Below are 18,754 nucleotides of genomic sequence, written 5' to 3' on the forward strand. Positions count from 1 at the left end.
ATTTTTGATGCCACGGCCGCAGGGCACTATATCAAAGTGACCCCCGGCTGTGGCATTATCTGTCCAGCTAGTGGAGCCCGGTGCTGGTTTTAAAAATACGGGGGACCCCTACTCTTTTTGTCCCCCGTATTTTTGGAACCAGGACCAGGCGCAGAGCCCGATGCTGGTTGCTTAAATATGGGGGAACCCCTGTCATTTTTTTCCCCATATTTCTGCAACCAGGATCGGCTCAAAGAGCCCGAGGCTGGTTATGCTTAGGAGGGGGGACCCCACGCAATTTTTTTTTAAATATTTTGCAGTGTTTAATTTAAAAAAAACAAAAAAAAAAATCCCCAGCACGGATCACACAGATCCGGCCGAGATTCATTGTAAAAAAGTCGGCAGTGTTTTGCTAATCACTGCCGTAAAAATAGAAAAAAAACCACGACTGACATCGACATCGGAACAAAAGAAAAACCCGAATACGACAGCTTAGTAAATTAGTCGTAATAAATTCAAAAAGTTGCAGTTTTACACTTTCGATGTCATTCGTGATTGAACTTTGACCTGAAACGGGAAAATACGAATCTTAGTAAATTTACCCCTAAGTCTGTATGTACTGAATCGGCCACTTACCCAGGTAGCAGTGGTCTAAGGCAATACAGACATTTGTATCTGTTTTTATTTTATTTAATACAGGTGTATGGCAACTTTTTGACTTGCTGCAAGTCAGTAGGAGCGAAATAATGATCTCTGTCCCCAGCAGCACTGACAGGTGTTAATCTAGAACTGTGAAAACATGTTTAACCCAACAATATGGTTGCAACGTTTCGCTTGAAGCTGCGTTACGGTGCTGTCACAGCAGAGCGTTTCGCGCAGCAGCAAAACAGCCCGGTAAAGAGGTTTCGGGATTGTGTCTGAGCAGTCGTTGTTGGTTTCCCATGCATTCGGTATCTGCGGAGCACTGGAGCGGTTTAGCTGCTGGCCCTAAACGTTGCAGCAAAGAATGTGCCAGTGTGACGCCTTTTCAGGCCAAATCCAACTCCGTAGGCCTTACCCAGATCAATAAAATAAAAAGCTAAAATGCAGCAGATATACCACACTCAGATGGTGTAAAGTCACCTCATGGCCAACAAATCCCATTTCCCAGTCCTAAACGTGTCACCTCTTGTATTGCAGAATATGGAGAAGGTTCTCGTCCCATCCGTCACGCTCATCGTCGGCTGCGGGGTCTCCTCACTCACGCTCCTGCTTCTGATAATCATCTATGTCTCTGTGTGGAGGTGAGTAGGGACTTCCCATCAGTAATCTACTTTGGTTATTCAACCGAAAATTGTGAATATGATCCATAGACACCTTTCAGGTGTACTGGAACCTGTTATGAGATACAGATGGAGCCTTGCTCATCTATCCTACTTTGGTGTGCCTAGGTGCACCAAGGTTTATTAGCATAAGCCTTTCATCTATTGTTCTCAGCTGCAATACAATACAGAGAGAACAATACAGCGGGGGATTAAGTCATTACAGCAGGGGGTTAAATCCGATAGCACTTCAGTTAATCCTATTAAATAGATGGGCAGGCCGGGCTCCATATGTACAAAGTGCAGTTACTTCTCCCTCCCCTTGAGGGACCATTGATGGTCTAATAGTCTGAGGTTTCACCATTGTTGGACAGTCGCCGATGGTATAATATCAATGGCTTAACCCATTGGGGAATGACAAATGCGTTTTGCCATACGTGTGTGTCACTGGCCCATACACAAATTCTATTTTGTCGCAAAACTACTGTGCATCAAAACTACTGGTCTCTTCCAACATTGGTTAAAGGGAACGCGTTTCATCACAGCAGTGTACCTGGGAGGTGCAACATTGGACTCCAGAGAGGTAAATAGTGAGATACGCCCATGATAATTGACATTAAAGATTGTTACAGTGTATCCCAGTAAGCTCAAACATATTGGAGCTGGATTCTGACCATGGTCAAATATCTTTCTCAATTTTAAAAAAAAAACAATTATCTGTGTTTATATTAATTTGTTACTATTTTCTGTCTCCACTTTCAGGTATATTCGGTCCGAACGCTCTGTCATATTAATCAACTTCTGCTTGTCCATCATTTCTTCAAATGCCTTAATACTTGTGGGGCAGACACAGACCAGAAACAAGGTAGGTACATCCACTCACTGACATTGTGACAATATTTCATCCAGAGCGTCTCAGTGTTATTTCCTCACCCCCATCTGAGGGAAGCTAGCTACTGTACACACTGGGGGTTATTCAGAGTTGTTAGCAAACGAAAAAAGTTAGCAATTGGGCAATACCATGCAGCACTGCAGGTGGGGCAGATGTAACACGTGCAGAGAGACCTGGGTAACACCACATGCTGCATTGCAGGTGGGGCAGATGTAACATGTGCAGAGAGAGTTCGATTTGGGCGGGGTGTGTTCAAACTGAAATCTAAATGGCAGTGTTAAAATAAAGCAGCCAGTATTTACCATGCACAGAAACAATATACCCCACCCAAATCTAAATCTCTCTGCACGTGTTACATCTGCCCCACCTGCAGTGCACATGGTTTTGCCCGACTGTTAACTTTTTCTGGTTTGATAACAGCTCATGAATAACCGCCACTAAGCGACAGACAATAGTTTATACTCTGCTTAGCCTGGTGGGGTCACTAGCCAGATCTGCCCCCCGTGGAAGCACAATGAGTGGTGTCAGAACTGCGTTATTGTATAGAATCCTGTATCTCACACGTCGGTGCTACACTTGTGCCGTGCTTGCCTGCTCCGAGGTTCATAGTGCATCAGGCTAAATCACGACGGAGACATTTCCGAATACATCTAATTAAACTTAGCAGCCACGAGCAGATATGTCCAAATCCGTCCTCATGAGCCACGGGCTTGCCAGAGATTTAGAATGTATCTAATTAAAACAAGCAGTCGGTTAACGCTGATCTGCGCTGGGGATCACTAAGCACATTTTGTTCTTGGAGCCTTTCGCCAATGTCTGGAAGCCCCACTGAGAGGAACGTGGGCCCTGGGCAGATGAAGGGCTGGACTTAGTAACCTTCCTTAGTAATACAGTAATTAAAGGGGAAGTCCATCTTGCTCGAGAGACCACATCTACGCTTAAGTCAGAGAAACGAGGAGTCACCACTTAGTGGCAACGCTATAATAAGCTCCCAGCACATTCTACAAATTCTAGTTACTGTGCCTCGTGCCTCACTTCCTACACCCAGACAGGTAGCCCGAAGTCTGGAATGTATTTGTTCCTCCATTTACAAGTGCCACCAACTTTTACATTTTGTGCATAGTAGCTACAATATACAGTATTTTAATTAATGAGTAAGAAGGGGGGAAGGATTGCAGCAAAATATAAAAGGAAGTGTTGCAGTGACATAAATATATAGTATTAAGGACAGTCACCCATTATCATTATATGGTATGCTGGTAAGTGTCCCCGCCGGTGTGCCACCGCTATACAGTTTCCCACACTCTTAGTTATAGAGAAAGAGACTAAGTAATGGGCAGGGCAGGTAAGTCAGCATGGAAGCAGGGCAGGTAAGTGAGCATGAAAGGCAGGGCAGGTAAGTGAGCATGTAAGGCAGGGCAGGTTAGTGAGCATGAAAGGCAGGTAAGTGAAGGGAAATCTGGGCAGGTTAGTGACCATGGAAGTCAGGGCAGGTAAGTGACCATGGAAGGCAGGGCAGGTAAGTGAGCATGGAAGACAGAGCAGGTTAGTGACCATGGAAGGCAGGGAAGGTAAGTGACCATGGAAGTCAGAGAAGGTTAGTGAGCATGGAAGTCAGGGAAGATAAGTGACCATGGAAGGCAGGGAAGGTAAGTGACCATGGAAGGCAGGGAAGGTTAGTGAGCATGGAAGTCAGAGAAGGTTAGTGAGCATGGAAGTCAGGGAAGGTTAGTGAGCATGGAAGTCAGGGAAGATAAGTGACCATGGAAGGCAGGGAAGGTTAGTGACCATTGAAGGCAGGGAAGGTAAGTGACCATGGAAGGCAGGGAAGGTAAGTGACCATGGAAGTCAGAGAAGGTTAGTGAGCATGGAAGTCAGGGAAGATAAGTGACCATGGAAGGCAGGGAAGGTAAGTGACCATGGAAGGCAGGGAAGGTTAGTGAGCATGGAAGTCAGAGAAGGTAAGTGACCATGGAAGTCAGGGAAGGTTAGTGAGCATGGAAGTCAGGGAAGATAAGTGACCATGGAAGGCAGGGAAGGTTAGTGACCATGGAAGGCACGGAAGGTAAGTGACCATGGAAGGCAGGGAAGGTAAGTGACCATGGAAGGCAGGGAAGGTAAGTGAGCATGGAAGGCAGGGAAGGTAATTGATCATGGAAGTCAGAGAAGGTTAGTGAGCATGGAAGTCAGGGAAGGTAATTGACCATGGAAGGCAGGGAAGGTAAGTGAGCATGGAAGGCAGGGAAGGTAAGTGACCATGGAAGGCAGGGAAGGTAAGTGACCATGGAAGGCAGGGCAGGTCAGTGCTGAATGAGAGCTGGGGACAGTGCTTTTGTCTGGATGAGGAATCAGATGCTGCGCTGCTGCCACCTCCCAGATCATAGACACTTACATCATCCTGTAATGAGACTCCTCTGCTCACCATGTCTCCTGGTAAAGTCTATGGCAGTGTTTCCCAGCTCCAGTCCTCAGGGGCCACAAACAGTGCAGGTTTTACAGATTTCCTCAATATCACAGGTGAAGTACTTAGCTTCCAATGTGTTAATCAGTAATGAATACACCTGTGCACCAACTAGGAGATCTGGGAAACATGCACTGTCAGATGTCACTGAGGACTGCAGTTGGGAAACACTGGCTGGTGGTTATAGTACATACCGGGAAATGCTCTTTGCAGCTGCTGTTTCTCTGAATTTACCTCTTTGTAACGCAGGTAATATGTACCCTGGTGGCCGCCTTCCTCCACTTCTTCTTCCTGTCCTCCTTCTGCTGGGTGCTGACAGAAGCCTGGCAATCCTACATGGCCGTGACGGGGCGGCTCCGCAACAGGATCATCCGAAAGCGTTTCCTGTGCTTGGGATGGGGTGAGATTCCTTGTCTGTTCTTCATAGTGTTAGGCATTGGCTTATCTATAATGATGGCCTCCCATATAATCCCCACTCTGGAGCCCCACGTTGGCGTTGCATTAGCATGTTCCTGGAGACCTGCATATGCGCAGCAGACTCTGGCGCAACCCCAACGTTTAGTGCTCCGCAAATAGGAGAAGGCCTCACCGCGGATTGAAGGCCGTATCTCATCAGCGTAGGGGTTGTACGTTAGGGGTAATAAGGTAATGAAAACTGATAGACTTGTATCTTGTGAGTATATACGTGTGTACTGCCCAATGTTCCATTTATCACGTCTGATGCTTGCCCCAATGCAATGGAAATTCCGTACTGCAGATGAGAGGTGCGGAGTGAGCAGAACAGGGACGTTGTACGGAAAACTAAAAAGTTTTGTGTTGTGCGCTAATTGGCCGGATGTTTTTGCCTGGACCAGTGAGGCCTTGTGTCTGGTATTGTACAACCGTCCGTTCCTGTACGCGCTAACAGCCAGAGAATGAAGGACATACTGGGACTAGTTCAAATACAGTAACTTTCTTTGTATCGGGTATGTTGAACATATACAGTGCTGACACAAAGCGTCGGCATTACGTACTCTATTCAGCAAAAATTTTGATATTGTCCCGATCATTATTGATCATTTTTTTTCCACTTTTCAATTTAACACTATTCAGCAAGAAACTTCAAAGGAACAGCGGTTGCGGTAACACGCTGTTCCTGCGACGTTCCAAAAGGCGTCGTTTTTCGGAACTCCAAAAACGAAACCTTATGTATTGGGTTCTGTGCATACTCAGTCATGCTATTGCTTAACACTAGTCTCCTATTACTGTGTGACGTGGGCAGTCGTGTGCCATTCTCCAGCCTGCCAAAGCTTCTAAACTGAATAAAATGTGTATATAGGACTTACATTGTTCTGTATACATTTTTATATATGTGGTTTATATATACATATTATATATAAAATGTATATATAAAACCACATAAATATAACTGTGTACAGAGGGCCTAATTCAGACCTGATCCAACGCACAGCAGCGATCAGGTCTGAACTGCGCATACGCCGGCGCCGCAGTGCCATCTCAGCCCTGCGATTTCCTCTGCCTGATTGACAGGCTGAGGCGGCCGCTGGGTGGGAGGGGGCGGGCCGACTGTGTTTGGCCGCCGTTTTAGGGATGCGGTCTGGGCAACGCAGGCATGCCTGGACCGTGCGTGTCTGAGTAGCTGATCGGCTACGATCAAGTCTGAATTAGTCCCAGAGTCCTATCCACGCCTAGGCACACATTGTAATCATTGTATAAATGTGTGGGAGGCAGGATGTGGACATACAGTACAATTGCCGTTCCTTTGAAGATCCTGCAGGACTGATGGGAAACTTTCCCTCGGCGGATATTCGCATTTTGAAGGATTTTCTTTATATATTACGCCATTCTGAAATGGCGTTATATAAAGTAAAGATTTTTCGGGAGGTTTAACGTTTTTATAATTGCTGAATAGCATAAAACGTTAACCACAGTAGAGATCAATGGAGTGATTGTGTTTAGTATGATTTGCCGGCACATGCGATGATGGCAGTCAGAATACCGACGCCGTCATCCTTATAGTTGCAATCCTGACAGGGAGGAGATAAGTGTCCCCCCCTTTCCCCTACCCCCCAACCCTCCCTTCCTGCATCCTAACCCTAACCTCCCCCGTTAGTGCCTTATCCTTACCTTTCCCCCGGTTGTGGCTAAACCTAACCCCCCTGCCCTGCAACCTAACCCTAACCCTTCCCCCCTTCCTGCAGCCTAACCCTATCCTCCCACCCCTCCCCCTCCCTGCAGCCTATCCCTAACCCCTCCAGTCGGCTCCTAAACACAACCTCCCCAGCCCTAACCCGCCTGCTATACTTACGTTCAGGATGCCGGCTGTTGGAATTCCGGCGTCGGTCTCTTGACCCTGTCGGCATTCTGACAGCTGATGGAATTCTGGCGTCGGCATTCCGACTGCCGGGATTCTGACAGTCGGCATCTTGACCGCATCCCAAGCGATCCCTACTGTGCTGTATCCAGCGAGAGGATTATAAACCGAGAGGATAATTGCATTCTCTTCTCCGTTAACCCTTTGTGCGGTTGCGTTAAAGATGCACGAACACTCCTTTGCGCAATTGTAACAATAGAATGAACGTCCGGAATAGAGCCCATCGTGTTACATACTGCACAGTACACGTAGCAGTAATACTGTCTGTGTAGGTGCACTACAAAGCACAGCACGGCGTGAGATCATACAAGAGCCAGCCTGCCTATCCTATTGTCACTATTATTCCCCAATTGACAGTGTCGCGAATTGCATCAATCAGCGCAGCCTCATATTGCGACTCCTCCCAGTGCGTCATCTTCATCCATTTCACTCTCCCTAATTCCCAGCTGTCTCTCCCACATCAAATAGAAGAAAGCGGAAAGTGATAATTGGAATACTGTGGACAGTTGCGATCTTGTTAGATCATTTCATTGTATTGTTGAGATTACAGTCACAATTTAGCTTATCTCCATACGTATCTCTGCGTCCCGCCTGGGCGAGTCGAGCCCCCGGATGGTGGCACGCTACCCTTTGCCGACAAGGTGCTAATTAGATTCCAAATATTCTGTCTTCTTGTAATAAAAGATCTCGTGCGCTTCCCTCCGAGGTGTGATTTGTAGATTACCATACCGCCGCATTATTGCGGAAAAGTATCTTGGTTTATGGGGTGAATGCAAATGATTGCATTTAATTTCTTTTGCTTCCTAATTGCATTGGCTGGAGGTGGTGAAAGATAAAAAAACAAGATACAAGTAGATTCTCCCTGACCTGAAGAAGACATTGTTCTCCGCACTGGGAAGTACAGAACGAATGGGATGGTGGAAAATAAGTGAAGTGGAATGTGTTTCCTGGCATAAAACGGACGTGGCGGGTGCTGAATTTGGCAATATTCGGAATGCAATTAGAGTAGAAATAATAAACAGAGTCATTACTCTATGTAGTCGTTAATATGAAACAAATTGATAGTCATTTATAGGGCACCTAGTAATTAGTATACCCAATAAAATTGACATTTTTTGCCCCTCATTGCTGTTACACGTGACGTTGTATTAATACACATCACAAGTTGTAGATTTGATCCATGATCTGTTCTCCCAGTGTATGGAATCTACAGGACAGGGTAACTCTGCCGCAAACTCATTCCGCCACATTAATACCTACTACAGTTTTCTGGAATAAGTCTCGCTAATAAGACTTACACACTACACGATGAATGCTGTGTACACACTACACGATAAATGGTGTATACGCACTACACAATGAATGCTGTGTACACAATACACGATGAATGGTGTGTACACACTACACGATAAATGGTGTATACACACTACACGATGAATGCTGTGTACACAATACACGATGAATGGTGTGTACACACTACACGATGAATGCTGTGTACACACTACACGATAAATGGTGTATACACACTACACGATGAATGCTGTGTACACACTACACGATAAATGGTGTATACGCACTACACGATGAATGCTGTGTACACATTACACGATAAATGCTGTGTACACACTACACGATGAATGCTGTGTACACAATACACGATGAATGGTGTGTACACACTACACGATAAATGGTGTATACACACTACACGATGAATGCTGTGTACACACTACACGATAAATGGTGTATACGCACTACACGATGAATGCTGTGTACACACTACACGAGGAATGCTGTGTACACATTACACGATAAATGGTGTATACACACTACACGATAAATGCTGTGTACACACTACACGATGAATGCTGTGTACTCACTACACGATGAATGCTGTGTACACACTACACGATGAATGGTGTGTACACACTGCATGATGAATGCTGTATACACACTACACGATGAATGCTGTGTGAATGCTGTGCACACACCACACAATGAATGCTGTGCACACACCACACGATGAATGCTGTGTACACACCACACGAATGCTGTGTACACACTGCACGGTGAATGCTGTGTACACACTACACGATGAATGCTGTGTACACACTGCACGGTGAATACTGTGTACAGTACACACTACACGATGAATGCTGTGTACACACTACACAATGAATGCTGTGTACACACTGCACAATGAATGGTGTGTACACACTACACAATGAATTCTGTGCACACACCACACGATGAATGCTGTGTGCACACTACACGATAGTCATTGCAATCCAACGCGGATCGCGAGATCGGCCAATAAATGATATAATGTGCACTCAGCTTAAGTTTCCGTCTTTAACCACAAATCTGAGGCAGCAACAGTGCAACACAAATAGATGAATGATTTCTGAGGGATGGAACGCTGTTCCCAGTGTTATCACACCAGCACTGTAATGCTGGGCACCTAGTGTCCTATCTTAGGCAATATTATTTAAGGGGCTGAATTGGAAGCTTTGCAGCTCAGGCATTTGTCAGATGAGCTGTAGTGCTTCAGCGTATTAGTGGGCTGGTCTGAAGATGCCTTTAACATGCACTGTATGCATCAGGTGATGTCTGCGCTGCGGCAGGAGGTTAGCACTGGTGGCAGTAAGGAGACATACAGTGGCCAGCCAGCGAATGACAGAATGGGTCGTGTACTGTACATGAGTTCTGGCCTCAGTTAGGAGCTGACTGGCTGGTACTTTATCTCTCCAAGATTTAGTACACCTCCCCCTGTATCTGTTTGCTAGGCTTGTGTAACTGAGGCATCTAGGTGCACCATCCCGCCCTGTAGTATCAGTGACCAGGTGCCAGGAATCAGCCTTTCAGGGGAGGGGGCTATGGGTCAGTCTAGCCCTCTCAGGCGATGGTCGCTCCATTGCGGTTGCGGCAATGGCCCACAGTGATTTGGAGGCGCCCCGTTCGATCTCTGCCCTGATTGGAACAGATGCTAATTTGGGAGGTTTGTCTGCATAGAGCTTGGAGCTGTGGAAGAATAACGTTCTGTAATGAAGACGTAATTAATGAACAAACTTATTTTTTGGAATCGGTAACTAGCGAGAAAATATTACCCTATAAATCTTATCCGCTGTGCTTAGCGTTGTGCTGCCATTCAGCGTGTGATATAGTGATGCATCTCGCTCCAGAGGCCGCCGATAGACGTGAATGATACGGAATAGCTGCACTTTATACTCCTAATAGCTGCAAGGCGTACAGAGCATCATTAACGCTGGCTGATAGAACAGCTTTGCTGGGAGTATCCAGAACACATCCCTGCAAATTCTTCTTTCATTAATGTACGTGCCCCTCCCCTTAGAATGTAAGCTCTCACGAGCAGGGCCCTCTTCCCTCATGTGCTTATATTTTTCTTACTTTAATAATCCTCAACTGCCCAGATCCCGCAGTTTTTTCTTATCTCTATGTCGTCTACTGGTGTAGTTATGCTTAGTTACCTTGTACTTGTCCTATATTGTCTTCAACTGTAATCACTGTTTCCCTGTTTTGATTATGAGCATATGTACTCTGTAATTGGGCGCTGCGGAACCCTTGTGGCGCCATATAAATAAAGGATAATAATAATAATAATAATAATGTATATATATATATATATATGTATGTATGTATATAGTCACACAAACTCAAAAGTCCTTTTTACTAGTGAACCACAAAAATGTAGTGCCCATTTAGCCTTAAATATTTGCACGATATTCCCAGAGAAAATACATTTTCTGGGGGAACCCGCAATATTAAGTAGTCCTGTAGATGTACCACAGCGGATTGCAGCAGACATCTCAGATTTCTGCCGCAGTCCCTCCATTTTTGTCCGCAGATGCAGCCACCGTTGGTGTCTGTGCGGGCTGCAGTGCTACTGGATTTACCAAGCTCCAGAGCTGCTTTTTGCAAATATTTCACTTCTTTTCACATGGCAGGGATAGAGCCCCTCCCCCTGCGCAGGATTCTCAGTACATTCCTGCGAACGCTCATTTCTTATTGGCCGGAATTGCGGCGCTAATAAATTCTAATTATCGGGTCTAATTCCTGATAGTTCGTAATTATGTTCCTAAACCGCTTATCATCTAGATACCAAATCTATTTTACTCTCAGCGTGTAAGGCAGGGAGCTGGGTGTCTGTGTATACCTCTATCGGGTTGTGTAACCTGTGGCTCTCTCCGCTGCACAAGACAAGCCAAAATAAATGATTTACAATCTATTTTACCAATTACACCATAGGTAAAGGTTTATAGGGATATACAGAGAAAAAAAATGGACAGAAAATACAATGTGACTAGTGCCAAGAAAAAAATGGGAAAAGTAAATAAAAATATGTTTTCCAGCGTGAAGGCCAATGATTACCCGCTTTCTTCTGTGTTTCAGGTCTCCCAGCTCTGGTAGTGGCCATATCTGTTGGGTTTACAAAGGCGAAGGGCTACGGATCGGCCAACTAGTAAGTAACCCTTGTGACTGTATGTGTTCCTCGCGACGGTATGTGTTTCCCCAGAATGTAGCCAGACTCTACATTGTGAGTTCCAGCTCCCCTAATGATGCTTGGGGATAACATGGCTACTTTATAGAGCTACGTAAACTATGTGTTCCTCGCAACGGTATGTGTTTCCCCAGAATGTAGCCAGACTCTACATTGTGAGTTCCAGCTCCCCTAATGATGTTTGGTGATAACATGGCTACTTTATAAAGCTACGTAAACTATGTGTTCCTCACGACGGTATGTGTTTCCCCAGAATGTAGCCAGACTCTACATTGTGAGTTCCAGCACCCCTAATGACTGTTGGGGAAAACATGGCTACTTTATAGAGCTACGTAAACTATGTGTTCCTCGCGACGGTATGTATTTCCCCAGAATGTAGCCAGACTCTACATTGTGAGTTCCAGCTCCCCTAATGACGCTTGGGGATAACATGGCTACTTTATAGAGCTACGTAAACTATGTGTTCCTAACGACGGCATGTGTTTCCCCAGAATGTAGCCAGACTCTACATTGTGAGTTCTAGCTCCCCTAATGACGCTTGGGGATAACATGGTTACTTTATAGAGCTACGTAAACTATGTGTTCCTCACGACGGCATGTGTTTCCCCAGAATGTAGCCAGACTCTACATCAGGGCTGGCCAAACCAGTCCTCGAGATCTACCAACAGTTCACATTTTTCAGACCACCTAGCTGGTGCACAGGTGTAGTCATTACTAATTAAGATGTGCTGCATTCATTCCTAACTGACAATTCTACAGATCTGCAGGAGACCTGGAAAACATGAACTGTTGGTAGATCTCGAGGACCGGTTTGGCCAGCCCTGCTCTACATTGTGAGTTCCAGCTCCCCTAATGACGCTTGAGGATAACATGGCTACTTTATAGAGCTACGTAAACTAAAAAGCACCAGGCCTATTTATTAATTATCAAGCTCTAGGACCAATAATTTTTTTTCTGCTTATCACAACAATAAGAAATGAAATGTTGCCGCAGAAGCCGCCGTATCTCCGTTATCGTCAGTTCTGATAATCGCCTGAATTGTGCTGCTATTTATATTTCTGTAGTTGTCAGACTATATACTGTAAGTAGGGCGAGACCTAGTGAGACCCAAGGACATCATCTTGTGATGATATATTAGTGACCCTGTGACAGTTTAGAATCCACTCAAGAAGTTCTTAGGGGTCTATTTACTAAGCCTTGGTGAGAGATAAAGTACCAGCCAATCAGCTCCTGTCATTTTGTAAACACAGGCTGTAGCATTCCAGGTAGGAGCTGATTGGCTGGTACTTAATCTCTCCCCAAGGCTTAGTAAATAGCCCCCACAGTAAGAATGGCAGATCCGTGAGTAAGACAAGAATACATCAGATCTGTGCTGCAGCAAGGGGACAGAATGTGCTTAATTGGGGGGTGGGGTGGGGGGAGGGTGGGGAACGTTAATAGGAAAATACTGGAGCGCCTGCGTGCACTGTGTAATGTGGCAGCCTGCAGCACCGGGGGCTCGTTACGTATTCAGAGCTGGCTGCCTGCTGGATGCACACAAACAAGACTGCAGCAATGTTTCATCATGGCGGAGACCAGCCTCTGCTGCGCTATGACCCTCCCCAGTACAGCAGGACTCCTCGCCCGCTCTCCCTCCGACCACCTCCCCGGTTACTCTCACATCCCAGCTCTCTTGGTAGAATGACAGCTCCGTCGGCAGCTTGGTGCCGCAGGTTCTGCAGACTGCTCACTGCAGAGCTACTTATCTTTCCTCCTGCAGAGCACGTCACCAACCACAATAAGAGCTGAACCAGGCCAGATAGTGACCCCCGCCCCCCCTCACTCTTCTACAGGCATGCAGCAGCAGAGCAGGGGTTAATGAGAAGTTGTTTGATGTGTCAGACATGTTGGGATAAATTTACTAAGATGGGAGTTCTATTTAAGATGGGATGTTGCCCTTAGCAACCAATCAGATTCCAGGTATTATCTTCTAGAAAGTGCTAGATAAATGAGAAGCAGAATCTGATTGGTCCCATCTTAAATAGAACTCCCATCTTAGTAATTTTACCCCGTTGTATGCTTTATGCGCTCTGTGTGCTGTGATGCGCTGTGACACCTTTCTTTCACACCGTTTAGCCATAACCAGGGACCGGTAGTAACCACACGCGGCAGGGCAGTCAGCGTCGGCTTTTGCGGTCATGTGAAAGTCTGGGTTTCTTTTTGCATTGACAAAACCACGACGCACCATAATTACTCATTGCAGCCCCATGAGGGCAAGAAATAGTTCTTATAAAGTGGACGCATCGTCTACACGCAACAACAGGTACCTGAACACAAATATACCGTACGCCTAGTTCAGGGATTCTCAAGTACTGTACCTCCCAACAAGTCATGTTTTCTGGATTTCTTTAATCCTGCACAGGTGAGTTACTCTGTGTCTCTGGGTCAGTAATTATCCCGCCTGCTCCCACAGACAGAAATCCTGAAACCATGACCTGCACACGGGAACTGGAGTTGAGAACCGCTGGTATAGCTATTGGAGGGGTCGTTGCCTTTAATAAAGTGGCCACACCCACACTGGCATATGAACGCAGTGTGGAGTGGGGGTATTAGGGCATTATTTGGCCAGATTGTCATGTGGTTTCGGTTGACCATAGACAATGGACTTATCTTTATTGTGATTTTTTTTAACTGTTGTGTGGGAAGCAGATGACAAGGAAATAAACATCGGCATGTACTGCGTGTTACAGATGTGCGGTTCCCTCTGCAGCCCCCCCCCCCTCACATGTCAACCATCTCTTAGACAGATATGAATACTTATAAGTCAAGGTGCCATTTTATTACCAGCCGTAATTGTCCTGGGATAGCTATAATTTCTTAGTTTCACATATAGCGGCAATAAGGGATGATTAATAGTAAAAATATAGCCCATATGCAGCTGGCTGTAGTGGCTAACAAATGCCATCTAAAAATGACGTTCCCTGATGTGGCCAAACAAGTCGGGTCATTGTCACAGTCCCATTGTTTCGCTGAATTCCCTGTTGTTCTACCTCATAATTAATAACCTACATATTTAGAACTTTTCGGAAACGGATAATTGACCACAAATTGTGGTTTTAATGAGAGTCAGGACATGGGACAGGAGCATGGACACTTGTCTCCAGAGACACATCCTGTGACATCCTCAGACTGTAGGAAGTCTGCCAGCTTTCACCCTATTGGCTCTGAAGGATCACGAGGTTGCAGTCAGGCATTATCATAGGGTGCCTAAGAAGCAGAAGGAACAGTGATTTTCCAATTTCTATCCTGCACAAATAATTTTTTATTCAATGATCTGTAACAGAGAAAATCCCATCAAACTGGTATTGACAGGGCGGGGACTTTGGTCGGGCCTGGATGCTGGGGTATGGCTGTTAGAGGGGTCGCAGCTATGCCTCCCCACCCCGTTGTATACATTACTAAGGCGCAAGCAACAGGGGCCTTCATTGCGGCATCGCAAGGGGCTATGGTTACGCCTCCCCGGCACTCAGACCCGGGTGTACTGTACCCACTCCCAGGGCCATTGAGATATACAATGGGTCCAGGTAATACTGAGCTTGTGTGGCCACATATGGGAGCCATTGCCACACCCCTTCTAAAAAAATCTGTGAATGTTTCTATGCAGTGTGGCGCTGTATGCTGTAAAGGGGGGCATTTGTCCCCCTCAAACCTTGAACAAGTCCAGACATAGGTCCCTCCTCCTCTCAGTTCCTCCCTATCTCTGATTCCCTTACTGAACCCTACCCTTCTCAGCACCCCTACCCACTCCCTCCCTCTGTGTACCCCTGCCTGCTTTCTCTCTCGTTGTTCCTGCCTGCTCCCTGCCTCTCTCGTTGTCCCTGCCTGTTCCCTCTCTTTGTACTCTTGTCCTTTCCCTCCCCTTCTCAGCACCCCTACCCACTCCCTCCCTCTGTGTACCCCTGCCTGCTTTCTCTCTCCTTGTTCCTGCCTGCTCCCTGCCTCTCTCGTTGTCCCTGCCTGTTCCCTCTCTTTGTACTCTTGTCCTTTCCCTACCCTTCTCAGTGCCCCTGCCCACTCCCTCCCTCTCTTGGTACCTTTGCTTACTCCCTCCCTTTCTCTCTGCCCATGCCCGCTCTGTAACTCTTTTGGTGCCACTGCCCTTTCCCTCCCCCTCCAGGTGCCCCTACCCACTCACTATTCCTCTGTACCCTTGACCCTTGCCCTTACACTCCCCCTCTGTGACCCTGCCTATTTCTGCTCTCCGTGACCATGCCTGCTCTCCAACTCTTTTAGCGCCTCTGCCCATTCCCTACTCCCCCCCCCCCAGATGCCTCTACCTGCTACCTTTTTCTCTGTACCCTTGCCCTTTCCCTTCCCCACCAGGTGCTCCTGCCCACTCTCTCTCTCTCTCTCTCTGTGCCCATGCCAGCTCCCTAACTCTTTTGGCACCCCTGCCCATCCCTCCCTTTTTCTCTGTACCCTTTCCCTTCCCCACCAGGTGCTCCTGCCCACTCTCTCTCTCTGTGTCCATGCCGGCTCCCTAACTCTTTTGGCACCCTTGCCCATCCCTCCCCCTCCAGATGGCTCTACCCCCTCCCTTTTTCTCTGTACCCTTGCCCTTTCCCTCCCCCTCCAGTTGTCCCTGCCCACTCCCTCTTTCTCTGTACCCTTGCCCTTTACCTTCCCCACCAGGTGCTCCTGCCCACTCTCTCTCTCTCTGTGCCCATGCCCGGTCCCTAACTCTTTTGGCGCCCCTGCCCATTCCCTCCCCCTCCAGTTGTCCCTGCCCACTCCCTCTTTCTCTGTACCCTTGCCCGTTCCCTCCCCCTTTCGGTGCCCCTGCATACTGTAGCCGCAATGCTGTTTTATAACTGCACTGCCCCTATTATTGCACACCATCCACTGGGTATTTAAACAGGGAGCAGATCAGGACAAGGGTGTTCTTCAATGTCACCGAGCACCTTTAATGGAACTGAGTGAATAACATTTAGTTTTGTGCACCGGGCAGGGAGCAGAGATGCCCTGACATTGAATAATTGCCTCCTTCATGCCACACAGTGGCACCATGTCAAACCTTTCCACTTCTTCAGCCTACAAATTGCTAAGAACACCTTGTTTAGGTGGGAAGAATGGGCGACATTAATCTTAATACGGGATTTGGAAACGGCATGAGTGCTAGAATTAATTTATTAGCTGTCTTCAAGGTAGACTGAGTTTGTCTGAAAAGGCGAAGGCCAATCATGATTTTGTTAAGATGCTCATTCCTCGGAAAATTACTTGGTTACATGTCCTTGGTTGGGGTTTGTACTTTGCATATTTTTACTTTGTGTTCTCACAAGCCAGGGTCACGGCACAGTCATTGCGGTGCGCGGCGAATGTCGGGACACAAAGACTTACTGCGGAATTAGAACACAAATTATAAAGGACTCATCAGTATTTGCATATAAAGGAACATTTTGTATTCAGGGCATGATTAAGATAGCGGGTGCTTTAGCTACAGCCGCTGCGCCTTTGTTCGCAGCCGCTGTGCTAAAATATATAAAAGCCCCAGGAGGCGTCTGTAGTAGAAAGACGTCCACTACATCCTCTTGTGATCTGCTGCTGTGTCCAATGACCCAGCATCGGATCATCTGCGCGACCTTCCGTCATCTGAGTGACCCTCAGGAAACTCAAATTCATGCTGCTGAAGCCAGTGACACTGCGTCCAGGGGCGCAGCCAGTGGCATCCGCACGCTCAGACAATGGCGCTGACACGCCCCCACTTTCTGCATCACTGCCTGTCGCCCCCAAGTGGCAGCATTATGTCATTTATGCTAGGGTGTTTGGGTCACTGCAAGCAACATCGCAGCCCCAGATCCGCACATGCGCAGAGCCAAAAACATCAGAGACGTGTGTCAACATCGAGTTCACGTGTATCTTTGAATGAGGCCCGCAGTCTTGGGGGTCTGAGGACTTGTCAATGACTTATGGATAAAAACAAGTTATTTGCCAACAGAAAAAAATCTCGGTGGTTGACTTTCAGATCAGGTTCTTATAGAGAATGAGCAGCAGCTTCTAAGAGTCCACCATGGGGGCAGAAGACAGCTATAGTAACTGTGCACAGGGCTCATAGGGGAATATTATATAGCACAGGCTTTGGAAGAGACTATCTAGAACCGCAGTGTATAGTGGAGACTATTGTAGAACTATATGGTGTGGAGGAGACTATTATTGAACAACAGGGTGTAATGGGGACAGTTACAGAACCGCAGTATATGATGGCACAACTACAGTACAGAGCAGCAGGGTGTGTAGGGCTGAAATATAGGGCTATACGTTATGGAGGGTGCAGCTGCAGAAACATAGGGCTATACGGTATGGAGGGTGCAGCTGCAGAAACATAAGCTATACAGTATGGAGGGTGCAGCTGCAGAAAAATAGGGTTATACGGTATGGAGGGTGCAGCTGCAGAAACATAGGGTTATACAGTATGGAGGGTGCAGCTGCAGAGACATAGGGCTGTATGGTATGGAAAGTACAGCTGCAGAAACATAGGGTATGGGGCGAGAGGGCACACCTTATGAACCACAGTTGCTGCTGGATGGCATAGGGTGTACAGGGCACTGCTACAGAACTGTAGGATGAGAAGGGCACAATACTGAACCGTAGGTAGCAAAGGGGAGTGCTCTAGAACAGTAAGGTGTAGACAGCAAAGCTACAGAACCATTGGGTTAAGAGGGTTCTGCTCTAGAAGCGGCAGGTGTAGAGCGCACTTCTACAGACCCATGAGATGTGGATAGGGCACAGCTGCAGACCCATAATGTGGATAGGGCACAGATGCAGAACTATATGGGGGGCATAAAGTGTGGGGAGCAAATCTACAGAATCTTAGGGTGTAGAGAGGACTGCTGTAGAACTGCATGGTGAGGAACTGGGATGCTGCTACAGAAACGCTGTATGCCCCCAATAACACTGGACCTTTAGGTCACAATCTGTTTCTCTTTAGCATTTACCGGGATGCTAACTCCTGTCATTCTCAGACTAATGATGGGAGCAGTAGTTTAGCAACAGTGGGGGTAATTCCAAGTTGATCGCAGCAGGAACTTTGTTAGCAGTTGGGCAAAACCATGTGCACTGCAGGTGGGGCAGATGTAACATGTGCAGAGAGAGTTCGATTTGGGTGGGTTATTTTGTTTCTGTGCAGGGTAAATACTGGCTGCTTTATTTTTACACTGCAAATTAGATTGCAGATTGAACACACCCCACCCAAATC

General features: G+C 46.8%; 1 protein-coding gene across 5 annotated transcripts in view; it reads left to right on the top strand.

Moving 5' to 3' along the window:
* The window catches only part of ADGRB1 (adhesion G protein-coupled receptor B1), a 680,829-nt gene that overhangs the window by 585,731 nt on the left and 76,344 nt on the right, over window positions 1-18,754 (top strand). For all 5 annotated transcript variants that reach the window (XM_063921150.1, XM_063921151.1, XM_063921152.1 and 2 more), the window contains 4 exons: window positions 1,159-1,262; window positions 2,043-2,145; window positions 4,883-5,033; window positions 11,415-11,484. In XM_063921150.1, coding sequence (XP_063777220.1) covers window positions 1,159-1,262; window positions 2,043-2,145; window positions 4,883-5,033; window positions 11,415-11,484 — 428 coding nt within the window. The remainder of the gene's footprint in view (window positions 1-1,158; window positions 1,263-2,042; window positions 2,146-4,882; window positions 5,034-11,414; window positions 11,485-18,754) is intronic.

The sequence above is a fragment of the Pseudophryne corroboree genome, chromosome 5 (assembly GCF_028390025.1).
Source record: "Pseudophryne corroboree isolate aPseCor3 chromosome 5, aPseCor3.hap2, whole genome shotgun sequence".
Taxonomy (NCBI): domain Eukaryota; kingdom Metazoa; phylum Chordata; class Amphibia; order Anura; family Myobatrachidae; genus Pseudophryne; species Pseudophryne corroboree.